This window comes from Sodiomyces alkalinus, assembly GCF_003711515.1.
Source record: "Sodiomyces alkalinus F11 unplaced genomic scaffold SODALscaffold_12, whole genome shotgun sequence".
Lineage (NCBI taxonomy): Eukaryota > Fungi > Ascomycota > Sordariomycetes > Glomerellales > Plectosphaerellaceae > Sodiomyces > Sodiomyces alkalinus.
Window position 1 is genome coordinate 199484 of NW_021167090.1, and position 25504 is coordinate 224987.

Here is a 25504-nt window from a genome sequence, read left to right on the forward strand (position 1 = left end):
GGTGTTTGGTGTTGATTGTTGGTTAACTATGTTGATTACTCATCGGGCAGCCTGTGCCGAGGCTCATGTTGTTGCATGTGGTCACATTGTCCATTTCTCTATCTTCTTCCTTTCCGCCTTGCCACTCCCTAGAGTAACATTAGTATATCATTCTTGTACTGAGATTATATATCCGTACGCCAAAGTTGATGCAAGATCGCTTGTTGTGAAAGTCGACCTGCTCACCGAGGAACCAGAAAGCCGGGGGCACCAGGCACGACTTCCCCCTCCCCGCATCCCAACATGGCCTCGGCCTCTACGACTTCAAACGAAGCGCAACTGCGTGAGCCGCCCACCACGTGGCAGAATGTCAAATTCTTCCTTTCGGCCGTGCCAAAACTCCCACTAGTGGTCCGTGTAACACTGTTACATGTCCTTGGTCGCTCGGAGCCGGCAAAGTACCTGGACCTACGCAGCGAACTCACAGTCGCCGTCTTGCGATCCTTCTTGCAGCCTACAAAACCTCGGTCCATCTCCTCGACCCAGAGGCTCGTGGTGCGAGACCAGGGCATCAAAGGTCGGATCTGGGTAGCCAACTACGCGGCCCCCGCACCCCCTGACCCCGACGTTTTGGATGTATTAGTCGCGGCGATCGAGGGTCTACACGACACGTCGTCGCCGCCGGTGGAGATACCGCGGCCTAGGATCACGGCTGTGGAGGCAGAGTGGACCGGATACCGCGCGAATGCGACGGGTGATGCTCGGCTGCCGCCTCTTTCGGCAAGGGAGCTGTTCGATGAGATGCAGAAGGAGGTCTCGAGCCCCGTGACGGTTCTCTACCTCCATGGCGGCGCCTACTATGTCGGCGATCCATGCACGCATCGGGCCGTTACCAAGAAGCTGGCCAAAATCACGGGCGGTCGGTGTTATTCGGTGCGGTACCGCCTGGCGCCTCAGAACCCCTTTCCCGCCGCATTGCTTGACGCTCTTGTGTCGTACATGGCGCTGTTGTACCCTCCCCCAGATGCATACCACACACCAGTGGCTCCAGAACATGTAGTCATAGCGGGTGATAGGTAAGAGCTTTCCCTTCTACTGTTTCTTTTTCTCCCCCTTTTTTCTTTCTTCCTTTTTTTTTTCTTTCTTTTTTCTTCGTCTGCTGTCTCCTACGGATCGGAAAACCCCCCAGGCTACTCCTCCGAAATACGCCAGCTGACTTTCTTTCCCCTTTGCTCCCTCTCTGCCGAAACAGTGCAGGAGGAAACCTTTCCCTAGCTCTGCTCCAAACCATACTCGAACTACGCAGACAGGGCCGTCAGATACGTTGGTTCGGTGCCGACTATGAGATCCCTTTACCCGCAGGGGCAGCCGTGTGCTCACCATGGATGGACATAACGGTGAGCTCGCCGAGCTGGCAAGCCAACCAAGCCTTCGACTATCTACCCCCGGCGTCGAAGTACCACGATATCAAGTACCCACCCTGCGGTGCGTGGCCGGCCAATCCGCCGCGGCGGCACCTCTACGTTGCGGATGGCTTGGTGGCGCACCCGCTTGTCACGCTGGTGATGGCCCGGGACTGGACGGGCGCGCCGCCCGTGTATCTGTGCACGGGGTGGGAGCTGCTGGCGGACGAAGACAAGTCCGCCGCGCGAACGTTGCATAGTCAGGGCGTTCGGGTGGTGTTTGAAGAATACGAGGCCATGCCGCATTGTTTTGCCATGGTACTACCCCAGTCGCCGAATGCAAGGCGATGTTTTGACGCGTGGGCTGGTTTCATCAAGGACCTAGTAGTGAAGGGAGCGGAGGCTGTCGAATCGAAAGCCGTGATGATCAAGGCTCGCACATCGGAAGAGGTGGTACTAGACTTCTCCTCGCTGGGTTGTGATGCGGAGGAAATGAGGGGTCGCGTGCTCGCGCATTTATCAGATGCAAGAGACGTGCCACCGGAGATAATGGCGAAGCTGTAGTTCCCTATGATACACATAAAGGGCTTTGGTTAATACATGGGCTAAATAGCCATATTTTACGTTATGAACTCCAGTCTCTTTACAATTTATCAATGTCTGGGTGGAATTGTAGAGCGTATTGCAGGACACCGACAGAAGCACAATAGATCAGAAATGTATTATTCGCCATACTTATCTTATCAGATCTTTCGGACTTGTCTCGGCCGGTTCCGGTTGCTACCTTACCCTTGGGCCCCTCGGAGGACGAGCCATATTACCTAATAATCGCGCTATCACCGCGTTGAGCCATCCAGGGCAAATGGTTCATATCCGTACGTACCTAGAGTAATTACGTAAGGTACCCCAGACTAACAGGTACCTCTCCATCTCATCTCTGGGAAATATCATGGCTTTCTGACATTCAACCTTCAGAAACTCGTCTCCGTCAAATTTCCCTTTCCCTGTAGCTCTTCACACTACCAGGGCACCTGGGCTGACAGCCTGCCCCACAATGGAGCCCCATAAGCAAGCCGTCTTCAAAATTTCGGCCGCTGTTAAGGGTTTCTTCGAACGCAAAGAACCCTACCGCATCTTCCATGGCTCGACAAATAGCACCCGGCCTTTCCGCCGGGACCGCTTCGTCGATATCAGCGCTCTTGGCAATGTCATCGAGGTGAACAAGGCTCGCCGTATTGCCCTCGTCGAACCCAATGTCCCGATGGACCGCCTGGTCGAGTCCACTCTCCGCCAGGGGCTTATCCCGCCGGTGGTCATGGAGTTCCCGGGTATCACGGCTGGTGGTGGCTACGCCGGAACCGCGGGAGAGAGCTCCAGCTTCCGTCATGGCTTCTTCGACGACACCATTAACGAGGTTGAGATGGTCCTCGCCAACGGCGACATCGTGACCGCCCGTCCTGAGGGCCCGAGGGCCGACCTCTTCCGCGCAGCCGCCGGCGCTGTGGGCACCTTGGGTGTCACCACCCTCATTGAACTTCGTCTTGTCGAGGCGAAGCGCTTCGTCCGTACCACCTATCACCGCACCAACTCGGTCAAGGAGGCCATAGAGCGCGTCCACACCGAGACCCTACGCCCCGAGAACGACTATGTGGACGGAATCCTCTTCTCTAAGGATCACGGCGTTATCATCACTGGTTCCTTGACCGACGAAAGCCCCCCCGAAAACGTTAAACCACAGACGTTCAGCGGCGCCTGGGATCCGTGGTTCTACCTCCACGTCCAAGATCGCACCAAGTCCCTCCCTTCTTCTTCTTCTTCTTCTTCTTCTTCTTCTTCTTCTTCTTCTTCTTCTTCTTCCTCCTCTGACTCTCCGCCCCCGGTCGACTACATTCCCCTGGCAGAATACCTCTTCCGCTACGACCGGGGCGGGTTCTGGGTTGGTGCTGCCGGGTTCGACTATTTCCGCTTCGTTCCCTTTACCCGCTTCTTCCGCTGGTTCCTGGACGACTTCCTCCACACCCGCATGCTCTACCGTGCCCTCCACGGGAGCGGCGAGTCAGCCCGGTTCCTCGTCCAGGACCTCGCCCTACCCTACGCCAACGCTGAGAAGTTCATCGACTTCACAGCCGAGAAGACCGGCATCTGGCCCCTCTGGCTTTGTCCCCTGCAGCAGACCCTACCGCCCACCTTCCACCCGCACACGGGCGAACCCGCAAAAGAAGCGGCGGGCCACAATGACAACGACAACAACGACAACAACAACAACAACAACGCCCGAGGCCCGAAAGGCAAGCAAATGCTCAACATCGGCCTCTGGGGCTGGGGCCCGCAAGACCCGGCCGCCTTCGTGGCGACCAACCGCGCCGTGGAGGACAAGCTCGCCGAGCTGGGCGGCATGAAATGGCTCTACGCCCACGTGTACCAGTCCGAGGACGACTTCTGGCGCGCCTATGGCGGGAAGGCATGGTACGACGCCCTGCGCGCCAAGTACGGCGCCGAGTCCCTGCCCACCGTCTACGACAAGGTGCACATCGATGGCGGCGCCCGCACAGAGGACCTCAAGCAGTGGCGACAGGCCTTCAAGTCGCGCTGGCCCTTCGCCGGCCTCTGGGGCATCTGGAAGTCCATCCGCAGTCGCGATTACTATCTTCATCGGAACGCCCAGTGGAAGTACAAGGAGGGGACGGAGCACTCCACGCCAGACAAGCCAAATTAATCAGGACCTATATGCCCACCGCGAGTCCTTTCATGCTTCATTGAAGATCTAGCCGCGGCTGTTTTGGTTAGGTTTCTATCACAGCTCAACCATTGTAACATAGACCAACATATCCGAGCCCCACCATCACTAAAAAGGCGTCATGGTAGTAGATAGAGAAGATTTTGGATGTATCGTTTAAAATAGAACTCTTTTTATTTTTCTCTTTTCTTTTCGCCCTTCATGCAGGTATTACGAACCTCACCGCTATCTCGAATGCTCGCAGATGCCGGTAGAATTTCGCCTATTTGTCTCGCTTCGTGCCATCATACCCGTAGGGTTGCATTATGTTCATTAAAATGGGCCGCCTCCCTCTCGGCAGAGTTCTAACGGACCTCAAAACTGATGGCCCACTCTGCTCTCGGGTCCTCCGCGCGCCTCTATGCCAAGTACGAAGGAAAGGATGCTTGCTGACTGTGCTCCTTTTGTCCAAAGCACAAACTCTATGCGCCACCGAATCTATAAAACCCCGCGATGGGCGAAGCCATCTTTGATCCGATGTCGCTCTATTGCGCCCTTCTTAGATGCGGTTCGCCTTCAGACTCACGCCTTGACGGAGTACTCGCGCTGGAACATGTCGTCCACCTTCTCGAGGTAGTAAGTGCCTGGGGCAATGGTGCTAGGATCACCCTTGGGAGTGTAGTTCTTCTGGAGGTGAGCCTGCTTACGGAGCTCGCACATCTGAAATTCTTCTTGTCAGCTCCGGGTCCTTTTTGCACCAGTAGCAAAGCGAGGCGAAGGAAAAAAAAAGGAAGAAAAAAAGGAAGCAACTTACCGAGTCGTAAGTCTCGGGGGAAACCTGTCTCCGCGCGGTCAACCGATTGGGAATATCCAGGACCTTGGCGATGGAGGCCACACTGCCATTGACACGGAACGACATGAAGCTGGCAGCCAGGCCCGAGCCGTAACTGAACAGGCCGATGCGCTTGCCGACGATATCAGCATCGTCGACGTGGGAGATCAAGCTAGCCAGGCCGCCCCAAACGCTAGCGCAGTACATGTTGCCGCACATGGTGGCGACCTGGATGCTGGGATTGACCCTGTCCTGGAACTTCTTCTTGGTGAGGGTCATGAAGGTCTTCTCGACGGCCTTGTCAGTGAGCGACTTCTCGTACTCCATGTCGCGGAGCTCAGGGGCAACCTCGGCAAAGAGGGGGCTGTCGGCGTTGGCCAGGTAGTCGTGGTAGAGCAGACGGGCGTACGACTTTTGCACCAGCTTGCAGGTCGGGGCGTGGAAGGTCAGGTAGTCGAAGCGGTCGAGGGAGGTCTTGGACGAGTCGACAGCGTGTCCATTGGCGTGGCCATTGGCGAGCTTGGCCTCGCGCTGGCAGTAATCGCGGTAGGCAGCATCGAGAGCCCTGGTGTAGCAGGTGACGGAAAAGTGGCCATCAACGTAGGGGTACTCGCTGGTGAGGTCGGGCTTGTAGAAGTCGTAGGCATGCTGCATGTAGGTACCGCGCAGGCCAGGCTCGACGACGATGGGGGCGTTGGGGCCGACAAGCATGGCAACGGCGCCGGCACCGCCGGTGGGGCGGGCATTGCCCTTCGCATAGAGGGCAATGTCACCAGCGACCACAATGGCGTCACGACCGTCCCAGAAGGGCGACGAGATCCAGTGGACGGCGTTCATGAGAGCATTGGTGCCACCATAGCAAGCATTCATAGTATCAACACCCTCAATGCTGGTGTTCTCCCCAAAGAGCTGCATGAGCACGGACTTGACCGACTTGGACTTGTCAAGAAGAGTCTCGGTGCCGACCTCAAGGCGGCCAATCGAGTTGGGGTCGATGTTGTACTTCTTGAGAAGATTCGAGACCACGGTCAGGCCGAAGGAATAGATGTCTGACAGGAGCAGCTGTGAGCACACGAGGGACTTTGGGTCGACCTAACAGACAGCCTAAAAGGAGGAGGAGGCGGTTTCGAAAAAGAAAACCCCCAAAACGCATAAACATAAGCACTCACCCTCACGATCGTCGCAGAATGACATCTTCGTCTGGCCGAGGCCGATGGTGTACTTGCCAGTGCTAACGCCATCGAACTTCTCTAGCTCGGATTGCTCGACATACTATGAGAATAACGACGACACAGTTAGAAAGTCATGTCTCATGTGTAGATAATCCGGTCTGCCCTGCTCTTGCCATGATTCCCTGATACCGTACGCCCGACGAGGAGAGATTCGGAGCGATGTCGGAGGAGAGGGGCAGAATAGGCGGGAGAAGGCAGGGCAGGGAAGGGAGGATAGGAGCACGAACCTGGCTAGGGAAGTAGATCTCGATGGCCTTGATGCCAATGTTCTCGGGACGGGCAGCCATCGTGTGAAAGGCGGATTGAGCAGTCCAAGGGGTGAAAGCGAGAGGGAGAGGCGGTTAGAATACGGAGGATGGACTGGACTTGTACGGTGTATGGTCTGGGAGGATAACAAGAGGTTTTATTATGATTAGCCACAAGATTTTGTGAAGGGGAAGGGGCAGAAGATTTCACCGCCTGTTTGCCCCGCGCAATATACGCGCTGGTGGAGGGGTGCTAGGGACCGGTATTGGATAGGTACATTGACATGGGGCTAACGCGACCTGGGCGTTTTTTGGGGCTTTGTTGGGCTTGAAAATCCAGCTGGGGCAAATCAGATCTTTAAGGGGAGGAGCATTAGGGGGGGGAGAGCCAAGGTACCTGCTCTGTACAGCGCATTCCACCACGAAGTCTAAAACAATAGAGTTCTTCATCATTGCAACTATCACGCACTTCCCTTATCTAAGGCATAGAAGAAGAAAACGGCTATATTTGAGAAAATAGAACTTCTTTCTTTTCCTTCCTTTTCTTTCCTTTTTTATTTCCTTCCCTTTTTTATTTCCTTCCCTTTCCTTCCTCTTCTCTTTCCTTCCTCTTCTCTTTCTCTTTTTAATAGAAAAGAAAACTCTAACACTGTCTGTCTAGTCAAGGGGAGAAGCTAGAGGCTCGGACTAAGTGTTCTTATCAGATGCCCATAGCCACCTTATCAAGGTGTGATAAACTAACTATATTATATTAGACTTATAGGGTACCTCGATCCTATATATCCACACTTATTTTCCTTTATTTTCCTAATTATTGATATCCCCGTAAAGTACCGCGAACTTCACTTAGATAAATACGTATATAATTCCATAGTCCTTTTACTTGTGTTCTGACAGTTCTTCAAGAAAAATAGATACGAAGTACATAACCCCTTTTATTTGATCACTGAGGTACCTAGGTAGTGTCCCACTGCATCCCACCATTTTACCACATCTTTTGGCCTACGAAGTACTTCGTATGTATTCTGCATCAAGAACAAAGCAAGAGCTAAAGAATGACGGCCACTCTCAACGTTCATCTTCGGTTTGTTAGTATTGTTCCCCACTTAATAGAGACATGTGTATGTTTGCCTTTTGAAGAACAGGGTACATATAGAAACATACAGAGTACGAAGAGCTAGAAGATCAGGCGCCCAGAACCAGAATCTTGCAAATGACACTACCTAATATATCATGACGACCACGAAAACAAAATCATAACATGAACATTCGTCTGTGGGTCTGTGCAGAGTACAGGGTACGGGTGCTCCTTATTAACTTCTCCGTACATACTTCCTCTATACTTTGTTTGCAGTATGTATAAGAAGTAATTGTATGGCAAGACGCCATTGTTAGGCCGGTATAACGTACATACTCTTATTAGGCAGAAATACCCTTAGATATTCGTCCTGCTACCTACCCTACCGAGTATCCTTGCCCTGACTGCCTTGCATTTTCTTCCTGGCTTTTGGTGGGGAGTTGCGAGCTCCTACCTATCGGTAATCTCCATCAAAATACCCTGTATCCACAACCCCAATGATAAACTCGGGAAGTTTATCTTCCCCTTGGACTCATCACCCTGATGATGGCGCACAGATCACCTACAATGAACCGAGTGCCAAGTAAAGAATCCCCGCCAATCAGACCACTTCATCGGCGCTAAAACGCACAAACAGGTCTAGCCTCTATCTCTTCTTAAGGTACCTTAGGTAAGGTACTCCGTGTGGCAGGAGTTAGGGTCCTCTCCCATTGAGTACGTACCCCCCTTGTCAACTCAAATTAGCACGATCATTAACTTCAGGGGCTTCGCGGCACCTCATACAAACCAAGCCAGTAATCCTTCGAGATCCTCTTCGAGAGCTGGAGCCGTTATCACGTCATTGTATGCTTATTTATGGCACGCCGTACGAAAAGGAATTGCCTTGGGACTCGATTTCATATGCCGTTGAAGTTTAGTGCTGGGTCGCAATTTTTTTTTCTCTTAAACCCCGGATCTCGTTCAGTTGTTGGCAGTCAGTCAGACCCCAGTTGTATGAGGCTCAAGTCTTTGCCCGCAAAGAAGGAAATAAAATACCGTTATTCGTTTAGTGATATCGTATCAGTGCTATATGATGCTGATGCTGCCATGTCTTGGTGTACACCCCTGGGTCATTCCCGCGTCACCTCTAAACGCCCAAAACGCCAGCTATTTACAGCCCTATGCCAGTTTTTCCATAGTATTACACTGGGGCCTTCCACACTCCTATGATCCAGAAGGCGACACGTAGCCTGAATCAGGACCGTCCTGACGGCCTTCTGGGCGATCCTTCCCTGGCTGAGCCGCCTCGTGTCCCTCAGGTTGAGCAATTAGCCCGTCTGCCTCCTGGGGCTTGCCCTCCTTCTCCACGTCACCCGAGGCGACCTGTGTCGATGCCACAGGCTCTGTTGATTGGGACGCTTCCTTGTTAACGTCTCCTTTTTCTCGACCTTTCTCTTGCTTCTTCTCCACCTCCTTCTTCTTCTCTTCCTCCTCCTCCTCCTTCTTCTTCTTCTCTTCCTCCTCCTCCTCCTTCTTCTTCTCTTCCTCTTCCTCCTTCTTCTTCTTCTCTTCCTCTTCCTCCTTCTTCTTCTTCTCTTCCTCCTCCTCCTTCTTCTTCTTCTCTTCCTCCTCCTTCTTCGTCTGTTCCGCCTTACGCTTCTCCTCGGCTGCCTTGATCTCCTTCTCCTTCTTCTGCTTCCGGGTTTCAACAATCCACTCTTCGGCCAACCTGATAGCTGCTTCGGGATCGTGTTTGTGGCGCATCAGGAACCCCTGAATCTCTGCTGGGCTAAACTCGTGCTCGGGAATCTTGGCAGCGAATTCCTGGGACAAGACCTCGATGCGTGCCACACTCTCGGCCTGCTTCTCCGCCGCCTGCGCGGCCGCCGCGTCTTTTTCCTCGGAGGACAGGTCAGCCGAGTCACGGCCAGTCGTCGCCTCGCACTCGAGGGGAGCGTAGATGGCCCGGAAGATGGCACCCGCGATCTCCAGGTCAGCCAGGGTGAAGTTGACTGTCATGTCTACTCGGCCAGGTCGGATCAAGGCCTTGTCCAGCTTCTCGATGTGATTCGTGGTCATGACCAGTACACGGCCTTCCTGGCTTGCCACGCCGTCCAGGACATTGAGAAGACCGGAGAGTGAGAGGCGCGAATTGCTGTTGTTCGAATTGTCGCCCGTGGTGAGCTGCCCGGGAACCATGCCGTCTTTGTTGTCGTCGCCGCTGGCAGTAGTGCTGCCGCTGTCCTGCTCTCGAGTGTGGGTCAACCCCGCGGAGTCAATGTCCTCGAGAAGGACAATGCACCGCTGGGGGAGTTCGGAAAAGAGGGAAGCAAGGCTGTCCTCGCTGGCAGAGATGGAGTTGAGGTTGACAATGTAGATGCGCATCTTGAAGTACCCGGCTAGGGCTAGCGAGAGCGACGATTTGCCGGTACCGGGAGGCCCGGTCAATAGATAGCCTCTCCGCCAGGGGATTCCACGGTTCGAATACCAGTTCCGCGTGGCGGGGGAGAGATAATCCGCCACGTCGTCGACGAGCTCCTTCTTTTTCTTCTCGTTGAGGATGACGGTGGAGAAGGGCCGGGCTGTGCGTGCCATGCACCGCTGCCAGGAAGGGTCACCCGAATTCCGGGTGTTGCCGCGGTAAATCATGGTTTTCTTGGTGTCCTTCTTGAGGTAGTCGCTGCGAGCCTCGAGAAGCAGCTGCTTCAGAACCAAGGGATTGCGTCCGAAGCAAGAGATGCTGATTTCCTCGGATTCACTGACGGTCATATAACCCTGCTGCTGGTTCCGGCTTCTGCTAAACCGCAGAAGCCTGCCTTTATACCAGAAAGTGTGGCTGCCAAAACTGGGCGTGTAGGCCAGTACCTTCTTAGACTCTCCGAGGACGCCATAAGCGCCGTTCTCACCCGGGGTCTGGTCAGTCCCAACATCGTTGTCCGTGTCATCTTCATCATCGGCATCCCACCGCCAAAGAGCCCAGGCGCGCGAATTCAAATTGGTGTTGGCCACGAAGCGCCGCGATCGTTTGGCAAAACGTTGCGAAGCCACCCAAGCCATAAGCATATTCTGTCGTTATTGTATTTTTCCACTGGTTAGGGCAAATGTGCCACGAAAAGCGAGCGAGAATCATGGCACGGGAAACGTACGTAAATCTCGTCATCGGTACGAATCTCGACGGACGACATGAAGTAAGTCTCCACGATGCCCCAGACGTAGTCGCTGAAGTACTTCCAGGCAAATGTGGCGGCACCACACATGATGAGAACGGGAAGGTAGACATTGAGGTCGATGCCGAGGTATCGGACGAAGGCGGTCGATATGACGCTGAAGCCGGGAAAGAAGAAATCGAGGATGGCAAGTTGAGGAGGAGCCGGGGTTGCGAAAGGAGTTTCAGGAGCCACCCCCGGTGAACATTGTGTCTGCGCGTAGGTGTCCATGGCTGTTGCGATTCGCAATCCAATGAAATGATACGAAGTGAGAAGATAACAGCCAGAGCGGCATCCAAAGATGCGTACGTTGTAGCTCAGCAGGGGAAAGAGTTGTCTCCAGATACGAATATCACCTAATCACTTCGTAGGGTCAAATGCCGCCTTTGGAGAAGATGTGGATATAGATAGATACGTGGAGGTAGTGAAATGGAGAATGTGTGAGATGGATGAGACAGCAAAGAAGACGTATCGCATCGACAGAGTCAGGCAAGTGACCGCCTATTTATTACTTTGGCAATTTGACCCTGGATAAGGTACGTGAGGCCAATTGCTTTTTGAGTACCCAAGGTAGAATCACAGTCATCGGCGACGTACCTATTAGGCAGCCAGGGCAGGGGTCCAGAGCCCCAGAACCCCAGAACCCCAGAACCCCAGGCAGCGATACCCAATATATTGAATCAACGGGAGTATGCTTCCACGGAGCGTTGATTTAAGGAATAAATAATTATATCATCTATAAAAGAGAAGAGAAAAAGGGGGCGGGTATATGTATGATAAATATATGTGCTACCGGTTATAGGGCTGCTCCAGCTAATAGGAGGCCACCTTATCCTGACTCACGTGCTAGAATATAACACGATAGGTATCTGACCCTAACTAACCTACGAAGGACAAGCTCTCTCACTCGAGGAGGCGTTGCGCGCATGCCCGACTACTTTGCCTCCCTGCATCTAATCGAGCCAAGGAAAATAGCCGTCTTGACGTAACCTACATTTGCCGTCTAGGCCTAAGTGAGGCCTCTTTTCGTCCAGTCAGACCCGACTGCATCATTGTGGTACGTATATACGTGAGATTCGATGCGTGAGTGTCCGAATGTGTGCAGAATGTGGGATGGGCGGCGAGTGACGGAAGAGGGCGCAGGTGACACCACCAGGGCCAACGAGGACTCTGGAATGAAAGTGGCAGACAATCTAAGCAATAAGCCACTAATAGCGGGACGCGTAGGGCTCGGGACAGAGACGGCACGAGCAGAGGATAACGGCTCTCTGGTTGATCCAGATCCATTGAGGCCCCAGTGGAAAATTGGAAATTGCCCAAGCACGAGACGGCCAGGTGCCGACATGGGGGGTCTCCACTGGTGCGTGCCTAATCCCATGTCTTGGAAACCAGATAATTACCTTGGGAAGATCTTAGCGGGAATACCTCAAGATACCTATATATCTTAGGTAATATAGGTACTATACCTACCTACTCGTACTGTGTTACCCGTCTTGATGAGGCATCTGACAAAGTTAATGAAATTATCGAACGGGGCCTTATTAAGGCCCTTGACGAGGCCTTTTGGTTAAATCTATTCCCTTCCCGCTGAGACTGAAGTGCCGTCGATCTGGAACCCTCAATGTGCTGCAGGCTCAGGAGGTACCTATCTATCGGCAAGCCATGGTCGGCACATGACCATTCACATCGCTAAATACCTTCACCGAGCCCTTGCTTGGCCCGACTTGCAACTTCAGGTCGGTGTCCCGGAACAAGACTTAACTCAAAGAGGGGCATAACGTGAGGATAGGGACTCAAACTCTGACCATCATTCATGGACTACGTCACTGCCCATCTCGAACATCAAGGCTGGAGGCCCCCAACTCATTGCTTCTTGGTTTGATTTGCAAGGAGAGTCAAAAGTTGGCTGGACCCTTCTTGCTCAAATGGTCTGACCACAATGGCCTTTGGGGATATTGTTGCTCCCACTATGCTCTCTGGAACTCAATACAACACTTGAGTTTCGGTTGCCTGGAAGAAAGGCGGCTGCCAGATTGACAAAGGCCGCGCGTGCGTATATCGTAAGAATATACGAAGTAAGAATACATGCATGCAGACGCCGTCCGTGGTTTTTCCCCAGGGGGGTAAGCGAAGAGAATGGGAACGGTGATGGGAAAGGGAGAGGAAAGGGAAAGAAGAAGAAGAGAAGAAGAAGACGGGAAGGAAGATGCACAGGTTTTCACCGATCCGACCAGAAAATTCCGTATTACCCTCTGCACCCCATGAAGAGACGAGTTAAAACAGACAAGACCTGAGCACCATCCCAATTTCGCCAAACGCCTGAAAAGTACCGACGTGCCCATGGCTGTCGTGTACTGTCATATTTCCAGCACTGCTGCTGCCCTGTTCGTCGTGTCAAGTAGAAAGAAAGAAAATAAAAACGTATTAGTTCGCCGGCCTACCCAGCGTTTTCTACGCCCAGTCATCATATCGCCGAATTCCACCACCTCCGCCCTGAGCATTGAGGTCGATAAACCCCGGATCTCCACCGCTGTCTCTCATGGGCGCAGGAGGCGGTGGCGGCTGGCTATTGTAGTAGGCGAACGCTGGGGTCGTCAGCCCCGGCCCGGGAGGCGGTGGTGGAGGGATATTAACGTGGCCCATGAATCCGATACCAGGGCCCATCCCATCTCCCATTCCCATATAGTCCTCTTGTCCCATAAAGCCAGGTGTTATATAGGGTCCAGTATGAGGGGGAGATGGGACGAAGCCTGCGCTATGGTGGGGGGGATGAGGTTGTGGTATAGGGGAGGCTGGGCCGAATCCTGGAGATGCCGGGCGACCTTCTCGCCTAGCTCCCTTGTTCCTGCCGCTGCTCCTACTGCTGCTGCTCCTGGAACCAATGGTGGAAATGTCGTCATCGAAGCTTGGTGAGACCCATGCATAGGTAAAGTAATAGCTGTCAATGTAGACCATGGCCTCCTCTTCATAGTCGTAGGTCCCTTCTGTGATATTGACTTGCGTCTTCCGCAACGATAGGGATTTCGAGGGAGGCACGCCGGTTGTGTACTTCATGACTTTCCTGGCCCAGTTGTCGGTCCTGATATTGGCGTGCGAGTGCGAAACAACCGAAGATATTGACTTCTTGGAACTGATCGAAGATCGAGAAGAAGACCTGGTTGAACTCCCCGCGGACTCTCGTGGAATGGTCGAAACATAAGCGTGATGGGACATTGCAACGATGAGTAGCAACGTGCAACGGTTATCGACTCGGAGTAAATAGGAGGTGCAATAAACCTCGTCTAGACTCCAGTCCGGCAGAACAGAGAAGCAAGTCGTACACCTGACTTGGCGTACTGCGTCAGAGGAGGCAGAGACGGGTGGCAAGGCTTAGACAATGGGTCTTCACACGGTCCCAGGAGAATGTAAAGGGGATCGGAGGAGTCGAAGGGGAAGAAGAGCAGAGACCTCTGGCTGGACTAAGCCGGGGATAATGTTTGCTCAAATAGCCATCCCTGCTGGGCGACATTTCACGGACGCGGGCTTATGTTCGCAGATGGCAAGCAAATCGACGAAATGGGAGTGTGGTGCTCGTGAACGTATAGGTCCGAGTAGAGAGGCGTTGACCTGCAGGCTACGTCAGTTTCCTCTCATCCACCAGGCTGCCTTTCGCCTCATATTGCAGGCGACGGAACCCCTCTAGAGGCGGTCTGTGAAATCGGACCAGTAAGTGTTCGCGGTCGAGGTAAATAGACCGTAGTAGTTACACAGCTTGAGGGGTATGTAGGTCACTGAGACCATCAAACATTCAAGTCATATCGCGCTGTTGCTTGCCAGACCAAGCCCGCAGCGCATCTCCAACATCGCTTGATGAGGATGGAATCCTGCGGGACTTCACTGTATTCTCGCTCTGTGCCGGCAGAACTCACTGCCGGGAAAGCGTCAGTTCTTCGTATCATTGAATACCATGCCTAAGCCTGGTGTACACAGTACAGGTAGATGCTCTCCCCGAAGGGCCCGGAAGGTTGTCAGTCACGGGTGATGACAGACGAGAGCCTGGGCAAAGGTTCGCATTACGGCAGGAGCTGACCTCCAACCAGATGAAGGTAAAGACCCGGGCCTGTGAAACCGTAATGAGGCTGAGGAATTCAGAGAGATAGCCTGGTAAGCCAAACGGCTCCCCCATCCGACCCCCATTCAGCATTGAGCTTAGCAGGTCTCGCCCGGCAGCTGTTGCGTAGAACTCTGAATCGGAAATGGACGGTTGCACATGGTGCGGGGGTACAGGCTCAAACAGAAACGGGGCTACTCAAGAGATGAGTGGCTATAACAAGTGAGTGATGAGATCCGCAGATGGGGCAGGCTGGCTGGAGGAGCCGCGAAACCAAAAGGGGGAACGAAAGGAAGTGTTCTTCTCACCGGTCCCCCAGACTAACAGCGCCAGCAAATGAGGGCCTCGCCGCGGGGGGCGTGTGTCTCGTGGAAGTGCGTCGCCCACCAAGGGCGGCATTGGTGCCCTCTTTCTTAAGAGGCTTGACCTGCAGTGTGCCGCTTTCTTCATGTGGTCGAACCGCGGATGACCTGATACATGCGTTCCTTAAATCAGAAAACGTCAAGGCGGCCTCCAGGGCTCTTTGCGCTGTAATTATCACAGGTATCCCAAACATCAGGGGCGGTGATATCAGAAACGGGGGGATATGTGAGTCGGACAGCTGCGGAGCTAGTAGGACAACAGTAGCCTCAAGGCTCTCATTCCCAACAAGTATAAATCGGTCAAGGTATGCTTGGTAAGTTACAGGCGCGGGTTTCGGATGAACAGAAGAACTCGAAGGAAAGGAAAAAAGAAAAGAACATTTTTTCCCCTTTCAAACAGCGAAGATAAAGGGAAGCCCCGAAACGCAGAGGTCGGTTGAGTGAGAAGATGCCAACAGACTCGGTCACCAGCGCACATCTGCAAAATCGCAGTGTATGGTGCATCGGTTGAGTTTTTAGCATCGCAATCCCACGATGGAATAGGTCGGAGCTTTTCGTGCCAATGTCTTGTCGTCAATGCACCAAGCCAAGATGCCATATTTAAGGCTACATAGAGGAAAAGAATCCTCGTTCAAATTGTTCCTCTTTCCGGATCTTCAAGTCCACCTAAGGTACTCAACGGCGAAGGCTATTAAACCTTACCTCCCTTATCTGATACCGACATGCCGACGTTGCACGAATGTTATATTTGCATTCCTAATAATAGAGGGCATCTGCAGATACTTGTCATATCTTGGCACGACATCCAGTGCCTGCGAACACCATCGTGCAGCCATCTCGCCGATCGTTTTTGTCGCCCAGAACTTTGACATGATCGTAAAGGGCAAGCTTGCCATGGATTAATCTGAGAGTTGAAATTATATGTTTAGCTCTGACAGAAGTTCATTCCTACAAATTACGATGCATGTTATCCGGTGTTGACGGAACGATTCATGGTCCCGCGTAACCCACTCTATCCCACTCTGTGGTTCATGCCAAAGACGACTTCCGGGACCATGTTCTTCGAAGTAACAGTGCCTGACCGCTTAAACCCCTTCCAACGAAGGGAACAGCGCAATAATCTATATGAAGTGGTTCATAGCTGTCCAGGAGCACACAACATCACCATTGATTACGGCATGGCTGGGAGATGTTGAGGTATGCGGTGCTTACGGCATCGGCATTGGCATCGACATCGGCATGGCTTGGCTTGGCGTGGCTTGTCGTCCGTGTATAGACCCGCAGCAACATCTCGATGGGTTTCTGCTTCGACAGTACCTATTATGTGTTGGAAGAACGTGGTGTTGTCTATCCCGAGTTTGAGAGTGCAGGTATGTAATCATGTAATCACAAAGTATCTGTACACGTATTGATTATGCCAGTATCCCTTGCCGCAGTCGCAGATCTCCATGTGACTTTCTCGTCGATTTTACCTGTACACTGTTTCCCAAGGTAAACCCCTCTTCCGCCCCACCAATGACGTCCTTCTACACGTGTAATATGAAAGATGGACTTCGACTGTTTACTTTCTCCGCCTCGGAAGAAGCTGGTCCCGTGATATTTGATACAAAGTACGTGTAAGAGAGACAGTACCTTACCTACGGAGTAGGGCCTTCCGCCGTTCCGCCGTTCCACTGTTGTTGCTGAACGCTTGTGGAATGAACTCGACTTGTGTGCGTTAGAAGTCTATACCTAAGGTACCTTATAACAAAGAACTCCTCCGAGAATAATATGTATCCGTACTTTCTTGACGTGCTCTGTATTACCTATTCCTCGGTCATCAACCAAAGGCCTTCATGATTGGGTTCGCACGGATATGGAAACGGACACTTCATAGGTACTCCGTAATTATTACTGTTTCTGTTCTTTTTCCCCCCTGCCAAATCACACCTGGCACACCGGGCTCATCCTTGGCCAGGTGCGTGAGTTTTGAGAATTGATACTGTATACCCAAGTATATGTACTCATCCTCCTCCGATCCCGCTGCTGCACTGGACCAAGTTCTGAAACCAGCGCCGAGTGGGGGGCCCACTCTCTGCATTCCGACCACTCTTGTTTCGACTTGAGCTGTTGGATCCATGGGGACTTCATTTTGGCGGACACAGTGCCGTGCTGCATGATCCACGCACCTTTCACATCGGCCGTGGAAGACTCATTCGCCCCCCCGACCCCCTCCTTATTATTATTATTGTTTCTTCGATCCTCGTTCCTCGTTCCAGTGTCCGAGTTCTTGGCCTCTAACGGGGCTTCGGAATTCGGCCATAATCCACTCCGGCAGCCAGGTTCTGCGTCCTCCGCCCCAACCTATTAACAGCCAAACAGCCATACGGATAGAGTCCTCTTACCCATGAGGAGGTTTCTCCACGCTCCAGGATTCATTGGCAGGTCCCATGGGCCATTGGTGCCGTCTTGACCATCAATGCCCAGTTCCCGCCCGTGGGTCTTGGTCGTTTTCGCCCAGCCCTTGGTGGCCCTGCCAACTCGCTCACTCCAATCCCAACCCCAACCTTCAGTCCCACCTCTCGAAAGACACAGCCACTGCACCCAAACACCACCTTAACCTGTCGCTCTTTTCTGTTCGACTTGGAACACCTCTACGACGATCAATCAATCGATCTATCGATCCATCAACCAATAATCAAATCGAAGGATCTTTCTCTCTATCGAGTCGCTTCCATCTCGTTGCTTTCGCTCGAATTTTGACCATTTGACGAAGTTATCGTGCTTCTTGGCTTGATTTTGATTGAGCGACAAACCGACCAAATTTGCACAACGAGGGTCTTCCGCAGGGCATTCCACGGCCTCTGGACGGGGCCAACACGAGACCGCCTCCATGTTGCCATAACTTTTGGTGTTTCGACAGACCCTTTGGCTCCTTTGGCTTTGTCATTTCGCTTTGGCGACGCTCCTCTCTCACGCTTCTTCCCATAGCCTGTCCTTGCTTCTCCTTTTTTTCCGTTTTATACATACAAGCGTGCTCTTCAAACATGGCTCCTCCAAATGGCAAGCATCCTGACACGGAACCAAGGGGGTCGACCCGGAGTTCTACGACGAGCCGGGACGATGAGGACAATTACGATCTAAGTGCGATGACTGTTGCGGATGGGTTCAGACCAGCCTGGGCGTCTGATATTCCCACAGCCGTACCCTCTCGCTCCGAGTTTTCGCCAGATTTTGCATCGCAGTCCGATCCATCAAGCTCATCATCCACCGAAATATCGAACACGTCCCAGTCTGACAGACCCTCGAGTATTGCGAAACCCCCTCCAACCCACGATCCTCTCTCACTTCGATATGATGGCACTTCGGCTCATCTGATGCGGCCCCATCCTCCCCGAACCCCCAGCGCCTCCGACGAACCTCCTTCCTCGCATCTTGAAAGCCCGTTCCGAAATCCTTCCGGCCCATCGCACCCTTACCAGATGTATCCTCAGCGTACGTTGAGCGTCACTACCACGAGCAGCACGCCTATGTCGGAGCGATCGTATGCCGGACCGCAGAGGCCTACGCACCCTTATGGCCTCTACCCGCAAACCACCGTGCCGGTAGATTCATCGCATGTCACGGACATTCCGGTGGGTTTTGTCGGTACTCCAGACAACTATCAAAGACGTATCGGACCCGATGGCGAAGAGGCATCCGGCCTCATTGGCCCTCTCGGCCACACGGAGGAACTACCCCCTTATACTCGGTACCCGGAAGAGGCATATACGAGGAAAGCTGCCGTGGGCGAGGATACCGCCCATGTCACCCCGCTAGTCACCTCGCAAGCCACTCCGCAAGTCACCCCGCAAGCCGCCCCCGAGGGAGCCATACCTGGCGCCGGTGGAATCGGCCTCGCCACGCGTAACCCCGAATTCGAATCGCGGGATGACCTTGATGCACCGCAATCTCGACTTTCGACTCGCAGCGTCACGTCGGACGCCAGCCAACACGAGATCAACACGGCTGCTGCAGCCTACAATGAAAAGCAAGACGAACGAAAATGGCAACGGCGGGCGAGGAAGCGCTTCTGCGGTGTTGTGCCATATTGGGCACTGTGTCTCCTCGCCCTGACCATGCTGGTCATGTTCGTATCTCCCAACTCCGCCTCTCCCCCTTTCTATCTCCCCTTCTCTGGGTCGACTGTGCAAGACTTAGTGCTAACGTTATTCTAGGGGCATCGTTCTCGGTGCTGTCATTGGCACTGTGTTCAACGGCGAGAAACCCGAGAAAAAGAAGCCCGATGAAGACGCCATTCCCATGACGACTACCGACGCAACCGTGGACACCAGGCCACTTCCTACGGTCCCCGCTGATCTACCCCCTCTTGACCTGGGAACTTACATATTGCCCCCTTTGGTTTCCAGTCAGGCACCAACTACGTGCTTCAGCGACGTGGCCCAGGCACAGGCATGGACTTGCGATATCCAGTTTAGCATGTATTCGATGACAGTGTCCCGACTAGCTAACGGCTCACCGGTGTCGAATTATGTCCTGCAGCTCGTCATGAATGGCTCTTCAACGCCGGACTTGCTTACCTGGGGCGCCCAACCGCCGACCATCGTGGACCCTATTCGTTTGCGACTTGTCAACGATACGTTTGCTCCGGATCGCGGCCCGGCCTGGTTCGGACAGGCTGCATACAACAAGACGGTCGTCATCGCTGAAGACCGGTTTCCCACAGTCGATGCACCCTCATCCCGACGCCGCAAGCGGGGAACGTGGGGTTTCGACACCGTGCCGATAACCGGAATGACAGGCGTCATTGGGGCCGACGACGGCGACCGGCCCTGGATCTGTACATGGCCCGGGACGCTCTTAGAAGTCTTTATTTACCCTTCGCATAACAACAGTTTTAGCGAAGACTCTGCGTCCGCCGTTTCAAGGACCAACACCGTTACCGAGACGATCACATTACAAGGGATCAGGCCCACAGCCGAAGAAGTAGGTGAAGAGGAAGAGGAGGAAGAAGAAGAAGAAGAAGAAGAAAATGAACAAGGAGCAGGGAGAGCAGAGGCATCGCCCACACGTACCTCGTCCAGTGTCCAGTCCGCGGCCACCGGGAATTCGAGGCTAGCGGCCCCCGCTTACCCGAAGGTTATGAAGATTGAAGAGAGTCGGATATCGGACGACGATTCTCGAGCCGCCGTATGCCGTCAGGTGGAGATCTATGACAACGGCCAGAAAGCAACGCCCGTTTTGAACGATAACGGTGAACCCGTTGAGGTCATCATACTCGAGAATCAACGTCTCGTTGCCTTCCATTTCGAGGAAGTCAGCAACAAGAGGCGATGGGCGGGCAACGGCCCGCTAGTACGGAAGGATGATGATGATGACGACGACGATGATGATGCGGTTTACAGTCAGCTGAGCGAGTGTGGCTGTATGTGGTGGTTCACATGAGCTATTCGATATCCGACATTTAGGCGAAAGATACGCTTCAGTGCATCGAGCATCTATCGACTCGTGGACGCCTACGATGGACATCATGCTGTCGACATTATATATATTTTGTGTATCGCGTGTTTTTCCCCCTCCAGTTCCGGGTTCGACGATTTACATTTACTTGGTTTTTACAGAGCCCGCGGTTGGCGCATTGCATGCAAAGTTGCCACGCCATTAGGGCGTACCTTTGGGTTGGATCTTCTCCTGTTGCTTTGGCTATTGCGGATGATGTACGATGTCTTTTCTGAGGCACAGATAACAAAAGGAGCGAATGTGGGAGGGTGCCTTGTTCTAGGAATCATGGCGATATCGGATGGAATGTTCCGCTCCCTCACTTCTGTTAGGCATTTAGCTATTTGTTGACTGTTGACTGTTGACTGTTGACTGTTGACTGCCTCATCTATGATAGACAGTTATTTTTGGATATGAACCGAAAGAGAGATATCATGCACCTATCAGATATATTTATGCACGACGAATGTCAGGAGTTATGAAACTCTTGCTGGTGTATTTCCCGGTTGTATTAGGTGGTCTTTAACTCTTTGCCGTGGGGGGAATGACCTATGGTGATGTCCGTCGGTCCTCATCGCCTTTATCCTCCCGCGTCTCGTTCTCGCGGCTTCCTATATCGGCCGCCAGCCCGTCCAGGAAGCTGTCAGCCATCCTTTTGGCACGCCTCTCCTCGAGATTGCGACGCCGTTCTTCGATCTCGCGCCGCCTGGCAGCCTTGCGGTGGTCTAACTCGCCCCTCTTGTCCTCGGTGCGGCGCCTCTCCTCGTCGAGGCTTCGCATCTCCTCGGCCCGCGCGGCCTCGTCCTTGCTGAACTTGTAGAAGCCGGCGCCACGGACGCGCACCTCGCTGTCGGCGTCGTAGTGCTTCGCCTCGGGCGGCGTGGGGCTGCGGTCCCGCCGCGCCGCCAGCTCTTCCATCTTCTCCTCATCCTCCGGGGCGAAGGCGAGGGTCTGCACCACGTCGCCGCGGATCAGGTTCTGCGGGGCCGCCGGCCGGGCCGACATGCGTTCCAGGTCTTCCGCGCTGAGGAGGCCGCGCCGGCGTTGCCTTTCGAGGCGGGCGATTTCTGCGCGTGTCCCGCGGCGTAGGCGCCCGAACTCGTCTTCGTATTCGATAATGTCCGCTGCGTCCTTCTTGTCCTCGTCGTCGCCGTCGTGCTCTCCGTTTCCGCCTCTCCTGCCACCCGAGTCGTCGTCGTTGTCAGAGTCTGAACTAGAGACTTCGCCCGTGTCGCGACGTTGGGCTTCACCCTCAGCCCACTTGCGGTCAAAGTCGACGAGGGGTGCCGCCTCGTTCTCTTTTGAAATGTAGTCTCCTCGTTTCATCGCTGCGTAGAGGCGGGCCTTCTCTTCCATTTTCCGCCGGGCGCGTGCGAGGGTCTCTGCCTCGTCTTGGGCGGGGGCGTCTTTCAGCACCAGTTTGCTTCCATCTTCGGAGCCGCGCTTCCTGCTGGACGATGCCTGACCCTTTCGTCTGTGAGCGTTGAAGATGCCATCCTTCTGCTGTTTCGAAGGGCGTGGTCGTGCTGCGGCGGTGCTGGAGGCTAAGGAGGAGGAAGGGTTTGATATGAGGGAGGTAAGTTGGGCTGTAAAGTCGAGGGAGCTCGGGAGGGCCATATTGTTCTTGCGCTTCTTGGGCGGGGGTTGCCCGTACAGGTTCGGGTCTTGAGGCATGGCGAGGATATGAATCGGACGCGTAGATTGATCGATGTATATATAACTAGGGTATTGCGATTGGTGTATTTGGCGATGTGTTGAGAGTAGCAGTCGGGTTTCGTAGTCCAGGTGTCGGAGTGTTGCTTTCGTGGATCTTGAACTTCTCTGGAAGTACTTCCATGCACAAGCCAGGTTTGTGGGGCGACTTTTTGGCAGATAACTGTACTACGGAGTACAACTCGTACAGACAACCTGAAAGTTCGAATACGGGGTACCTAGGTAATTACAGATACAACTCCTTCGCACCACGCTGTGTCTGTACCTTATGGTGCTCAGTTATGGACCTTGACTGATATTCTGAAGGGACTTGAAATAAGTTGCGAGTCTGAAAAACAAAGCATTACAGAATCGCACTCGCTTGACTTCTCATTAGTATTATTGTTGGATTTTTTTTTCTTCTACTTTCAAGTTACCCCGAAGACATGAAGTGGGCTACTCCTTCTTGCCAACAACGCCGGACCCTGGCCCTAAAGGAATAAAGGTAATGACAGCGCACATTGTCCCCGTTAGGAAGCGTCGAGAAGAACCCCCAAGATCTCGGCTCCTCCCTTGGAGACAATATTTTTTACCTCTAGCTTAAAGCTGGAGGGTGGTTGCTGTCTCCTTTTGCCCGAATTTGGCGCCTGCGAACCGCCTGGCTGTCGTCTGGAATATGCACTGCAGCGGATGCATCGACATCGTCAACGGCGAGTTCCGGGTAAAAATCTGGGTTTGACACCTCCTGTTCTGTCGCTACCTGCTGCTCGGGGTATCCACCTAGACAGACGACGCTGTTCCAGAATGTCCTGCCGACCCAGAGCACGATATCCAGTAGAATCAGGAACACAACTGGGAGGACGAAGACGCAGCCCAGTAGAATCTGAGATCCGGTCAACTTCGGCTGCCTGTCTCGGGATATTTAAAGGATGTGACAGTTGCTCAAGCCCATCCTATGAAATGTAAAGGGAAGGGGGAATATACTTACGAAAAAGCCCGAGATGTACCTGAGAATCGTAGCATGGCCTGACGAAAGCGTGGCGTAGTCCATGAGCGTTCCGAGCCATGAGCTCTCTTTTTCGCCCTGAGCTTTCTCCATGGTCTGATGAACGTTGGCGCAATGCGACCCGTTCTGTACTGCCGTCCAAAACCCTGTGTCTGTAAGGTGGTTGAACGAGTGGTGGACTATCACCTCGTGGCAGATCCTAGGCCTATGATGCTATAGACCTTTTGACGCGTGGCTGATAGTGCGCAATTCCGTGCACATGAGATGAGAAGACGCAAAAATCGATTATGGGTAAATCGTTGGTGCGCGGCGTTGTGTTTCCCGCATTGCCATGTCTTACCTTACCGAGGTGAAGCTTCAGGCGCCTAGCGGAATATGACCTGCCCGCGATGGTGACTCCGGTTTTCTTTCCCCTGGGTATTTTGGCTTCGACGTGGTCAATATCGATGTCTGGCGAAGAACGAAACATTCGCAGCCCTTTACCATGCTTGGTGCAAGGTAAAGGCCAAGTGCATAGGTCGTAGCTATGGAAGTTGCCTAGATCAGATTGGTGCGAACTACCCGAGTATGAGCTGATGGAAGTCCATTGCGTAGGCCTCCCAATTAGTACTTCTGGTGGGTTCGATGTTGTGGTACAACGTAAAGGTAATTACGTGGTAGACGTATCGAAAAGTCACTTGCTACCTTACAGTATGTCTATGATCATCAGGTACCTGTGACAATCAAGTGCTCCTTGTTGCTGTCACCGCCTTCTGTATGAGGTAGTGCTACCCCATATTATCCTCCCGTGCTGTTACCATGCTGGAGAAAAGTGCCCCTCCATTCAAGATCAACATAATAAGGTACTTTACTCTTGGTGGCTTTTGGTTTTCAGAACAAAACGGAACAGATTGACAGAATCCACAAACTGCTTTTTCACTCTAGCGACCTATCCGTCTACTTCCCACAGTGTATCCATATCCCCGTCATACCGAATTGCCTTACATACCATCGACCGCTTGCGGCACAGGACGAGACGAATCTTGACCTGTTCTCAACTTCAACATGGGGCGAGGCAAGACCAAAGCACAAAAGCGCGCAGACTGGCGCAATTCTCGCGATGAGAATAACCCCGAGATGCCCAGGAAAAAGTTCTACCGGCAACGAGCGCATGCCAATCCCTTCTCGGACCATCATCTATCATAGTTGAGTGCGCTCAATTCCGGTCGCATTGGGGCGTTTCTTGCTGACCGGGTTGGTACCGTCTATAGCCCTGCGAGCCCGGACGATATGGATTGGTCAACCTACTACCCTGGCTTTGTTGCCCAGAACCCGCTTGACAACGGCGAGCCGCAGAAAACCGAAACATCGTCTACGCTAGCCGCGTCGAGGTCATTGACGAAAGATGTCGAGGTGGTTGATATTGGCTGCGGCTTCGGGGGTTTGCTCGTTGCACTTGCGCCCCTCCTACCCGACAGTCTCATTCTCGGTATGTTCGCCCCCGTCATGCCGGCATCTGAGGCGAGAGGCGTCGACATTCTGACATTTCTGTGTGATCGCATAGGTCTCGAAATCCGAGTGCAAGTCACGCATTTCGTTCAAGATCGGATACGGGCCCTACGGGCGCAGAATCAAGAAAAGAATCTGTACCAGAATATTGCCTGTCTTCGGGCTAATACCATGAAGTTCTTGCCTAACTTCTTCCGAAAAGGGCAGCTGTCGAAGATCTTTATCTGCTTCCCGGACCCTCATTTTAAGGTCCGTAAACACAAGGCGAGGATCGTGTCATCCACGCTCAACTCGGAGTATGCCTACGCGCTGCGGCCCGGCGGTATCGTGTACACTATCACCGATGTCGAGTCGCTGCATCAATGGATGGTGGAGCATTTGGAGGGACACCCTTCTTTTGAACGGATTTCGCCCGAGGAGGAAGCCGCGGACCCTTGCGTCGAGGTGATGAAGAAAGAGACGGAAGAGGGTAAAAAGGTAGAGAGGAATAGCGGACCCAAATTCGTGGCCCTTTTCCGCAGGGTTGAAGATCCCCCTTGGTGATGAACCAGTCACTTAGATGTAAAGCTATGTCCACTATATTCCCGGCCAGCTAGAACGTGATGTCAAGGATATTGAATACAAACCTGGAAGACATGACTGTTGTATTCATAGTCGTGCATGTGCGACGAGGCTCGGGTGGTTTGACCGAGCGGGACCATATTGTCAGAACACAAAT

At 53.2% G+C, this 25504-nt stretch overlaps 10 protein-coding genes across 10 annotated transcripts; 4 read left to right on the forward strand and 6 right to left on the reverse strand.

The window, feature by feature from the left end:
* The first annotated feature begins 133 nt into the window (after positions 1-133).
* SODALDRAFT_329108 (hypothetical protein) lies at positions 134-2014 on the forward strand. Its single transcript, XM_028610856.1, has 2 exons — positions 134-1055; positions 1232-2014. Exons 1-2 carry the CDS (start codon positions 283-285, stop codon positions 1944-1946), a joined length of 1488 nt encoding a protein of 495 aa, XP_028462712.1. The 5' UTR covers positions 134-282; the 3' UTR covers positions 1947-2014.
* Positions 2015-2352: 338 nt separating this feature from the next.
* SODALDRAFT_329109 (FAD binding domain-containing protein) lies at positions 2353-4255 on the forward strand. The gene has a single exon (XM_028610857.1). The coding sequence runs from the start codon at positions 2437-2439 to the stop codon at positions 4096-4098; it is 1662 nt and encodes a 553-aa protein (XP_028462713.1). The 5' UTR covers positions 2353-2436; the 3' UTR covers positions 4099-4255.
* Positions 4256-4680: 425 nt separating this feature from the next.
* On the reverse strand, positions 4681-6449 carry SODALDRAFT_284462 (hydroxymethylglutaryl-CoA synthase; the record flags this gene model as incomplete). Its single annotated transcript, XM_028608467.1, has 4 exons — positions 4681-4818; positions 4913-5979; positions 6100-6202; positions 6390-6449. 4 exons carry the CDS (start codon positions 6447-6449, stop codon positions 4681-4683), a joined length of 1368 nt encoding a protein of 455 aa, XP_028462714.1.
* A 1941-nt stretch (positions 6450-8390) lies between these two features.
* On the reverse strand, positions 8391-12015 carry SODALDRAFT_381884 (hypothetical protein; the record flags this gene model as incomplete). The annotated part of the gene is made up of 4 exons (XM_028615197.1): positions 8391-10530; positions 10611-10986; positions 11711-11840; positions 11919-12015. 4 exons carry the CDS (start codon positions 12013-12015, stop codon positions 8689-8691), a joined length of 2445 nt encoding a protein of 814 aa, XP_028462715.1. The 3' UTR covers positions 8391-8688.
* Positions 12016-13121: 1106 nt separating this feature from the next.
* Positions 13122-13883, reverse strand: SODALDRAFT_321012 (hypothetical protein; the record flags this gene model as incomplete). The annotated part of the gene is made up of 1 exon (XM_028609586.1): positions 13122-13883. One exon carries the CDS (start codon positions 13881-13883, stop codon positions 13122-13124), a length of 762 nt encoding a protein of 253 aa, XP_028462716.1.
* Positions 13884-16283: 2400 nt separating this feature from the next.
* Positions 16284-18004, reverse strand: SODALDRAFT_363598 (hypothetical protein; the record flags this gene model as incomplete). The annotated part of the gene is made up of 8 exons (XM_028614571.1): positions 16284-16439; positions 16513-16566; positions 16688-16707; positions 16797-16829; positions 17052-17164; positions 17194-17398; positions 17507-17699; positions 17918-18004. The coding sequence occupies 8 exons, from the start codon at positions 18002-18004 to the stop codon at positions 16284-16286; spliced, it is 861 nt and encodes a 286-aa protein (XP_028462717.1).
* Positions 18005-18010: 6 nt separating this feature from the next.
* Positions 18011-20631, forward strand: SODALDRAFT_73603 (hypothetical protein). Its single transcript, XM_028615631.1, has 2 exons — positions 18011-19230; positions 19319-20631. The coding sequence occupies exons 1-2, from the start codon at positions 18149-18151 to the stop codon at positions 20544-20546; spliced, it is 2310 nt and encodes a 769-aa protein (XP_028462718.1). The 5' UTR covers positions 18011-18148; the 3' UTR covers positions 20547-20631.
* A 518-nt stretch (positions 20632-21149) lies between these two features.
* Positions 21150-22274, reverse strand: SODALDRAFT_284937 (hypothetical protein; the record flags this gene model as incomplete). Its single annotated transcript, XM_028608487.1, has 2 exons — positions 21150-21772; positions 21815-22274. 2 exons carry the CDS (start codon positions 22272-22274, stop codon positions 21150-21152), a joined length of 1083 nt encoding a protein of 360 aa, XP_028462719.1.
* A 334-nt stretch (positions 22275-22608) lies between these two features.
* On the reverse strand, positions 22609-24098 carry SODALDRAFT_381887 (hypothetical protein; the record flags this gene model as incomplete). Its single annotated transcript, XM_028615198.1, has 5 exons — positions 22609-23175; positions 23281-23477; positions 23644-23870; positions 23988-24011; positions 24070-24098. 5 exons carry the CDS (start codon positions 24096-24098, stop codon positions 22888-22890), a joined length of 765 nt encoding a protein of 254 aa, XP_028462720.1. The 3' UTR covers positions 22609-22887.
* A 244-nt stretch (positions 24099-24342) lies between these two features.
* Positions 24343-25431, forward strand: SODALDRAFT_317407 (guanine-N(7)--methyltransferase; the record flags this gene model as incomplete). The annotated part of the gene is made up of 3 exons (XM_028609343.1): positions 24343-24482; positions 24549-24766; positions 24842-25431. The coding sequence occupies 3 exons, from the start codon at positions 24343-24345 to the stop codon at positions 25327-25329; spliced, it is 846 nt and encodes a 281-aa protein (XP_028462721.1). The 3' UTR covers positions 25330-25431.
* Between the last annotated feature and the right edge of the window lie 73 nt (positions 25432-25504).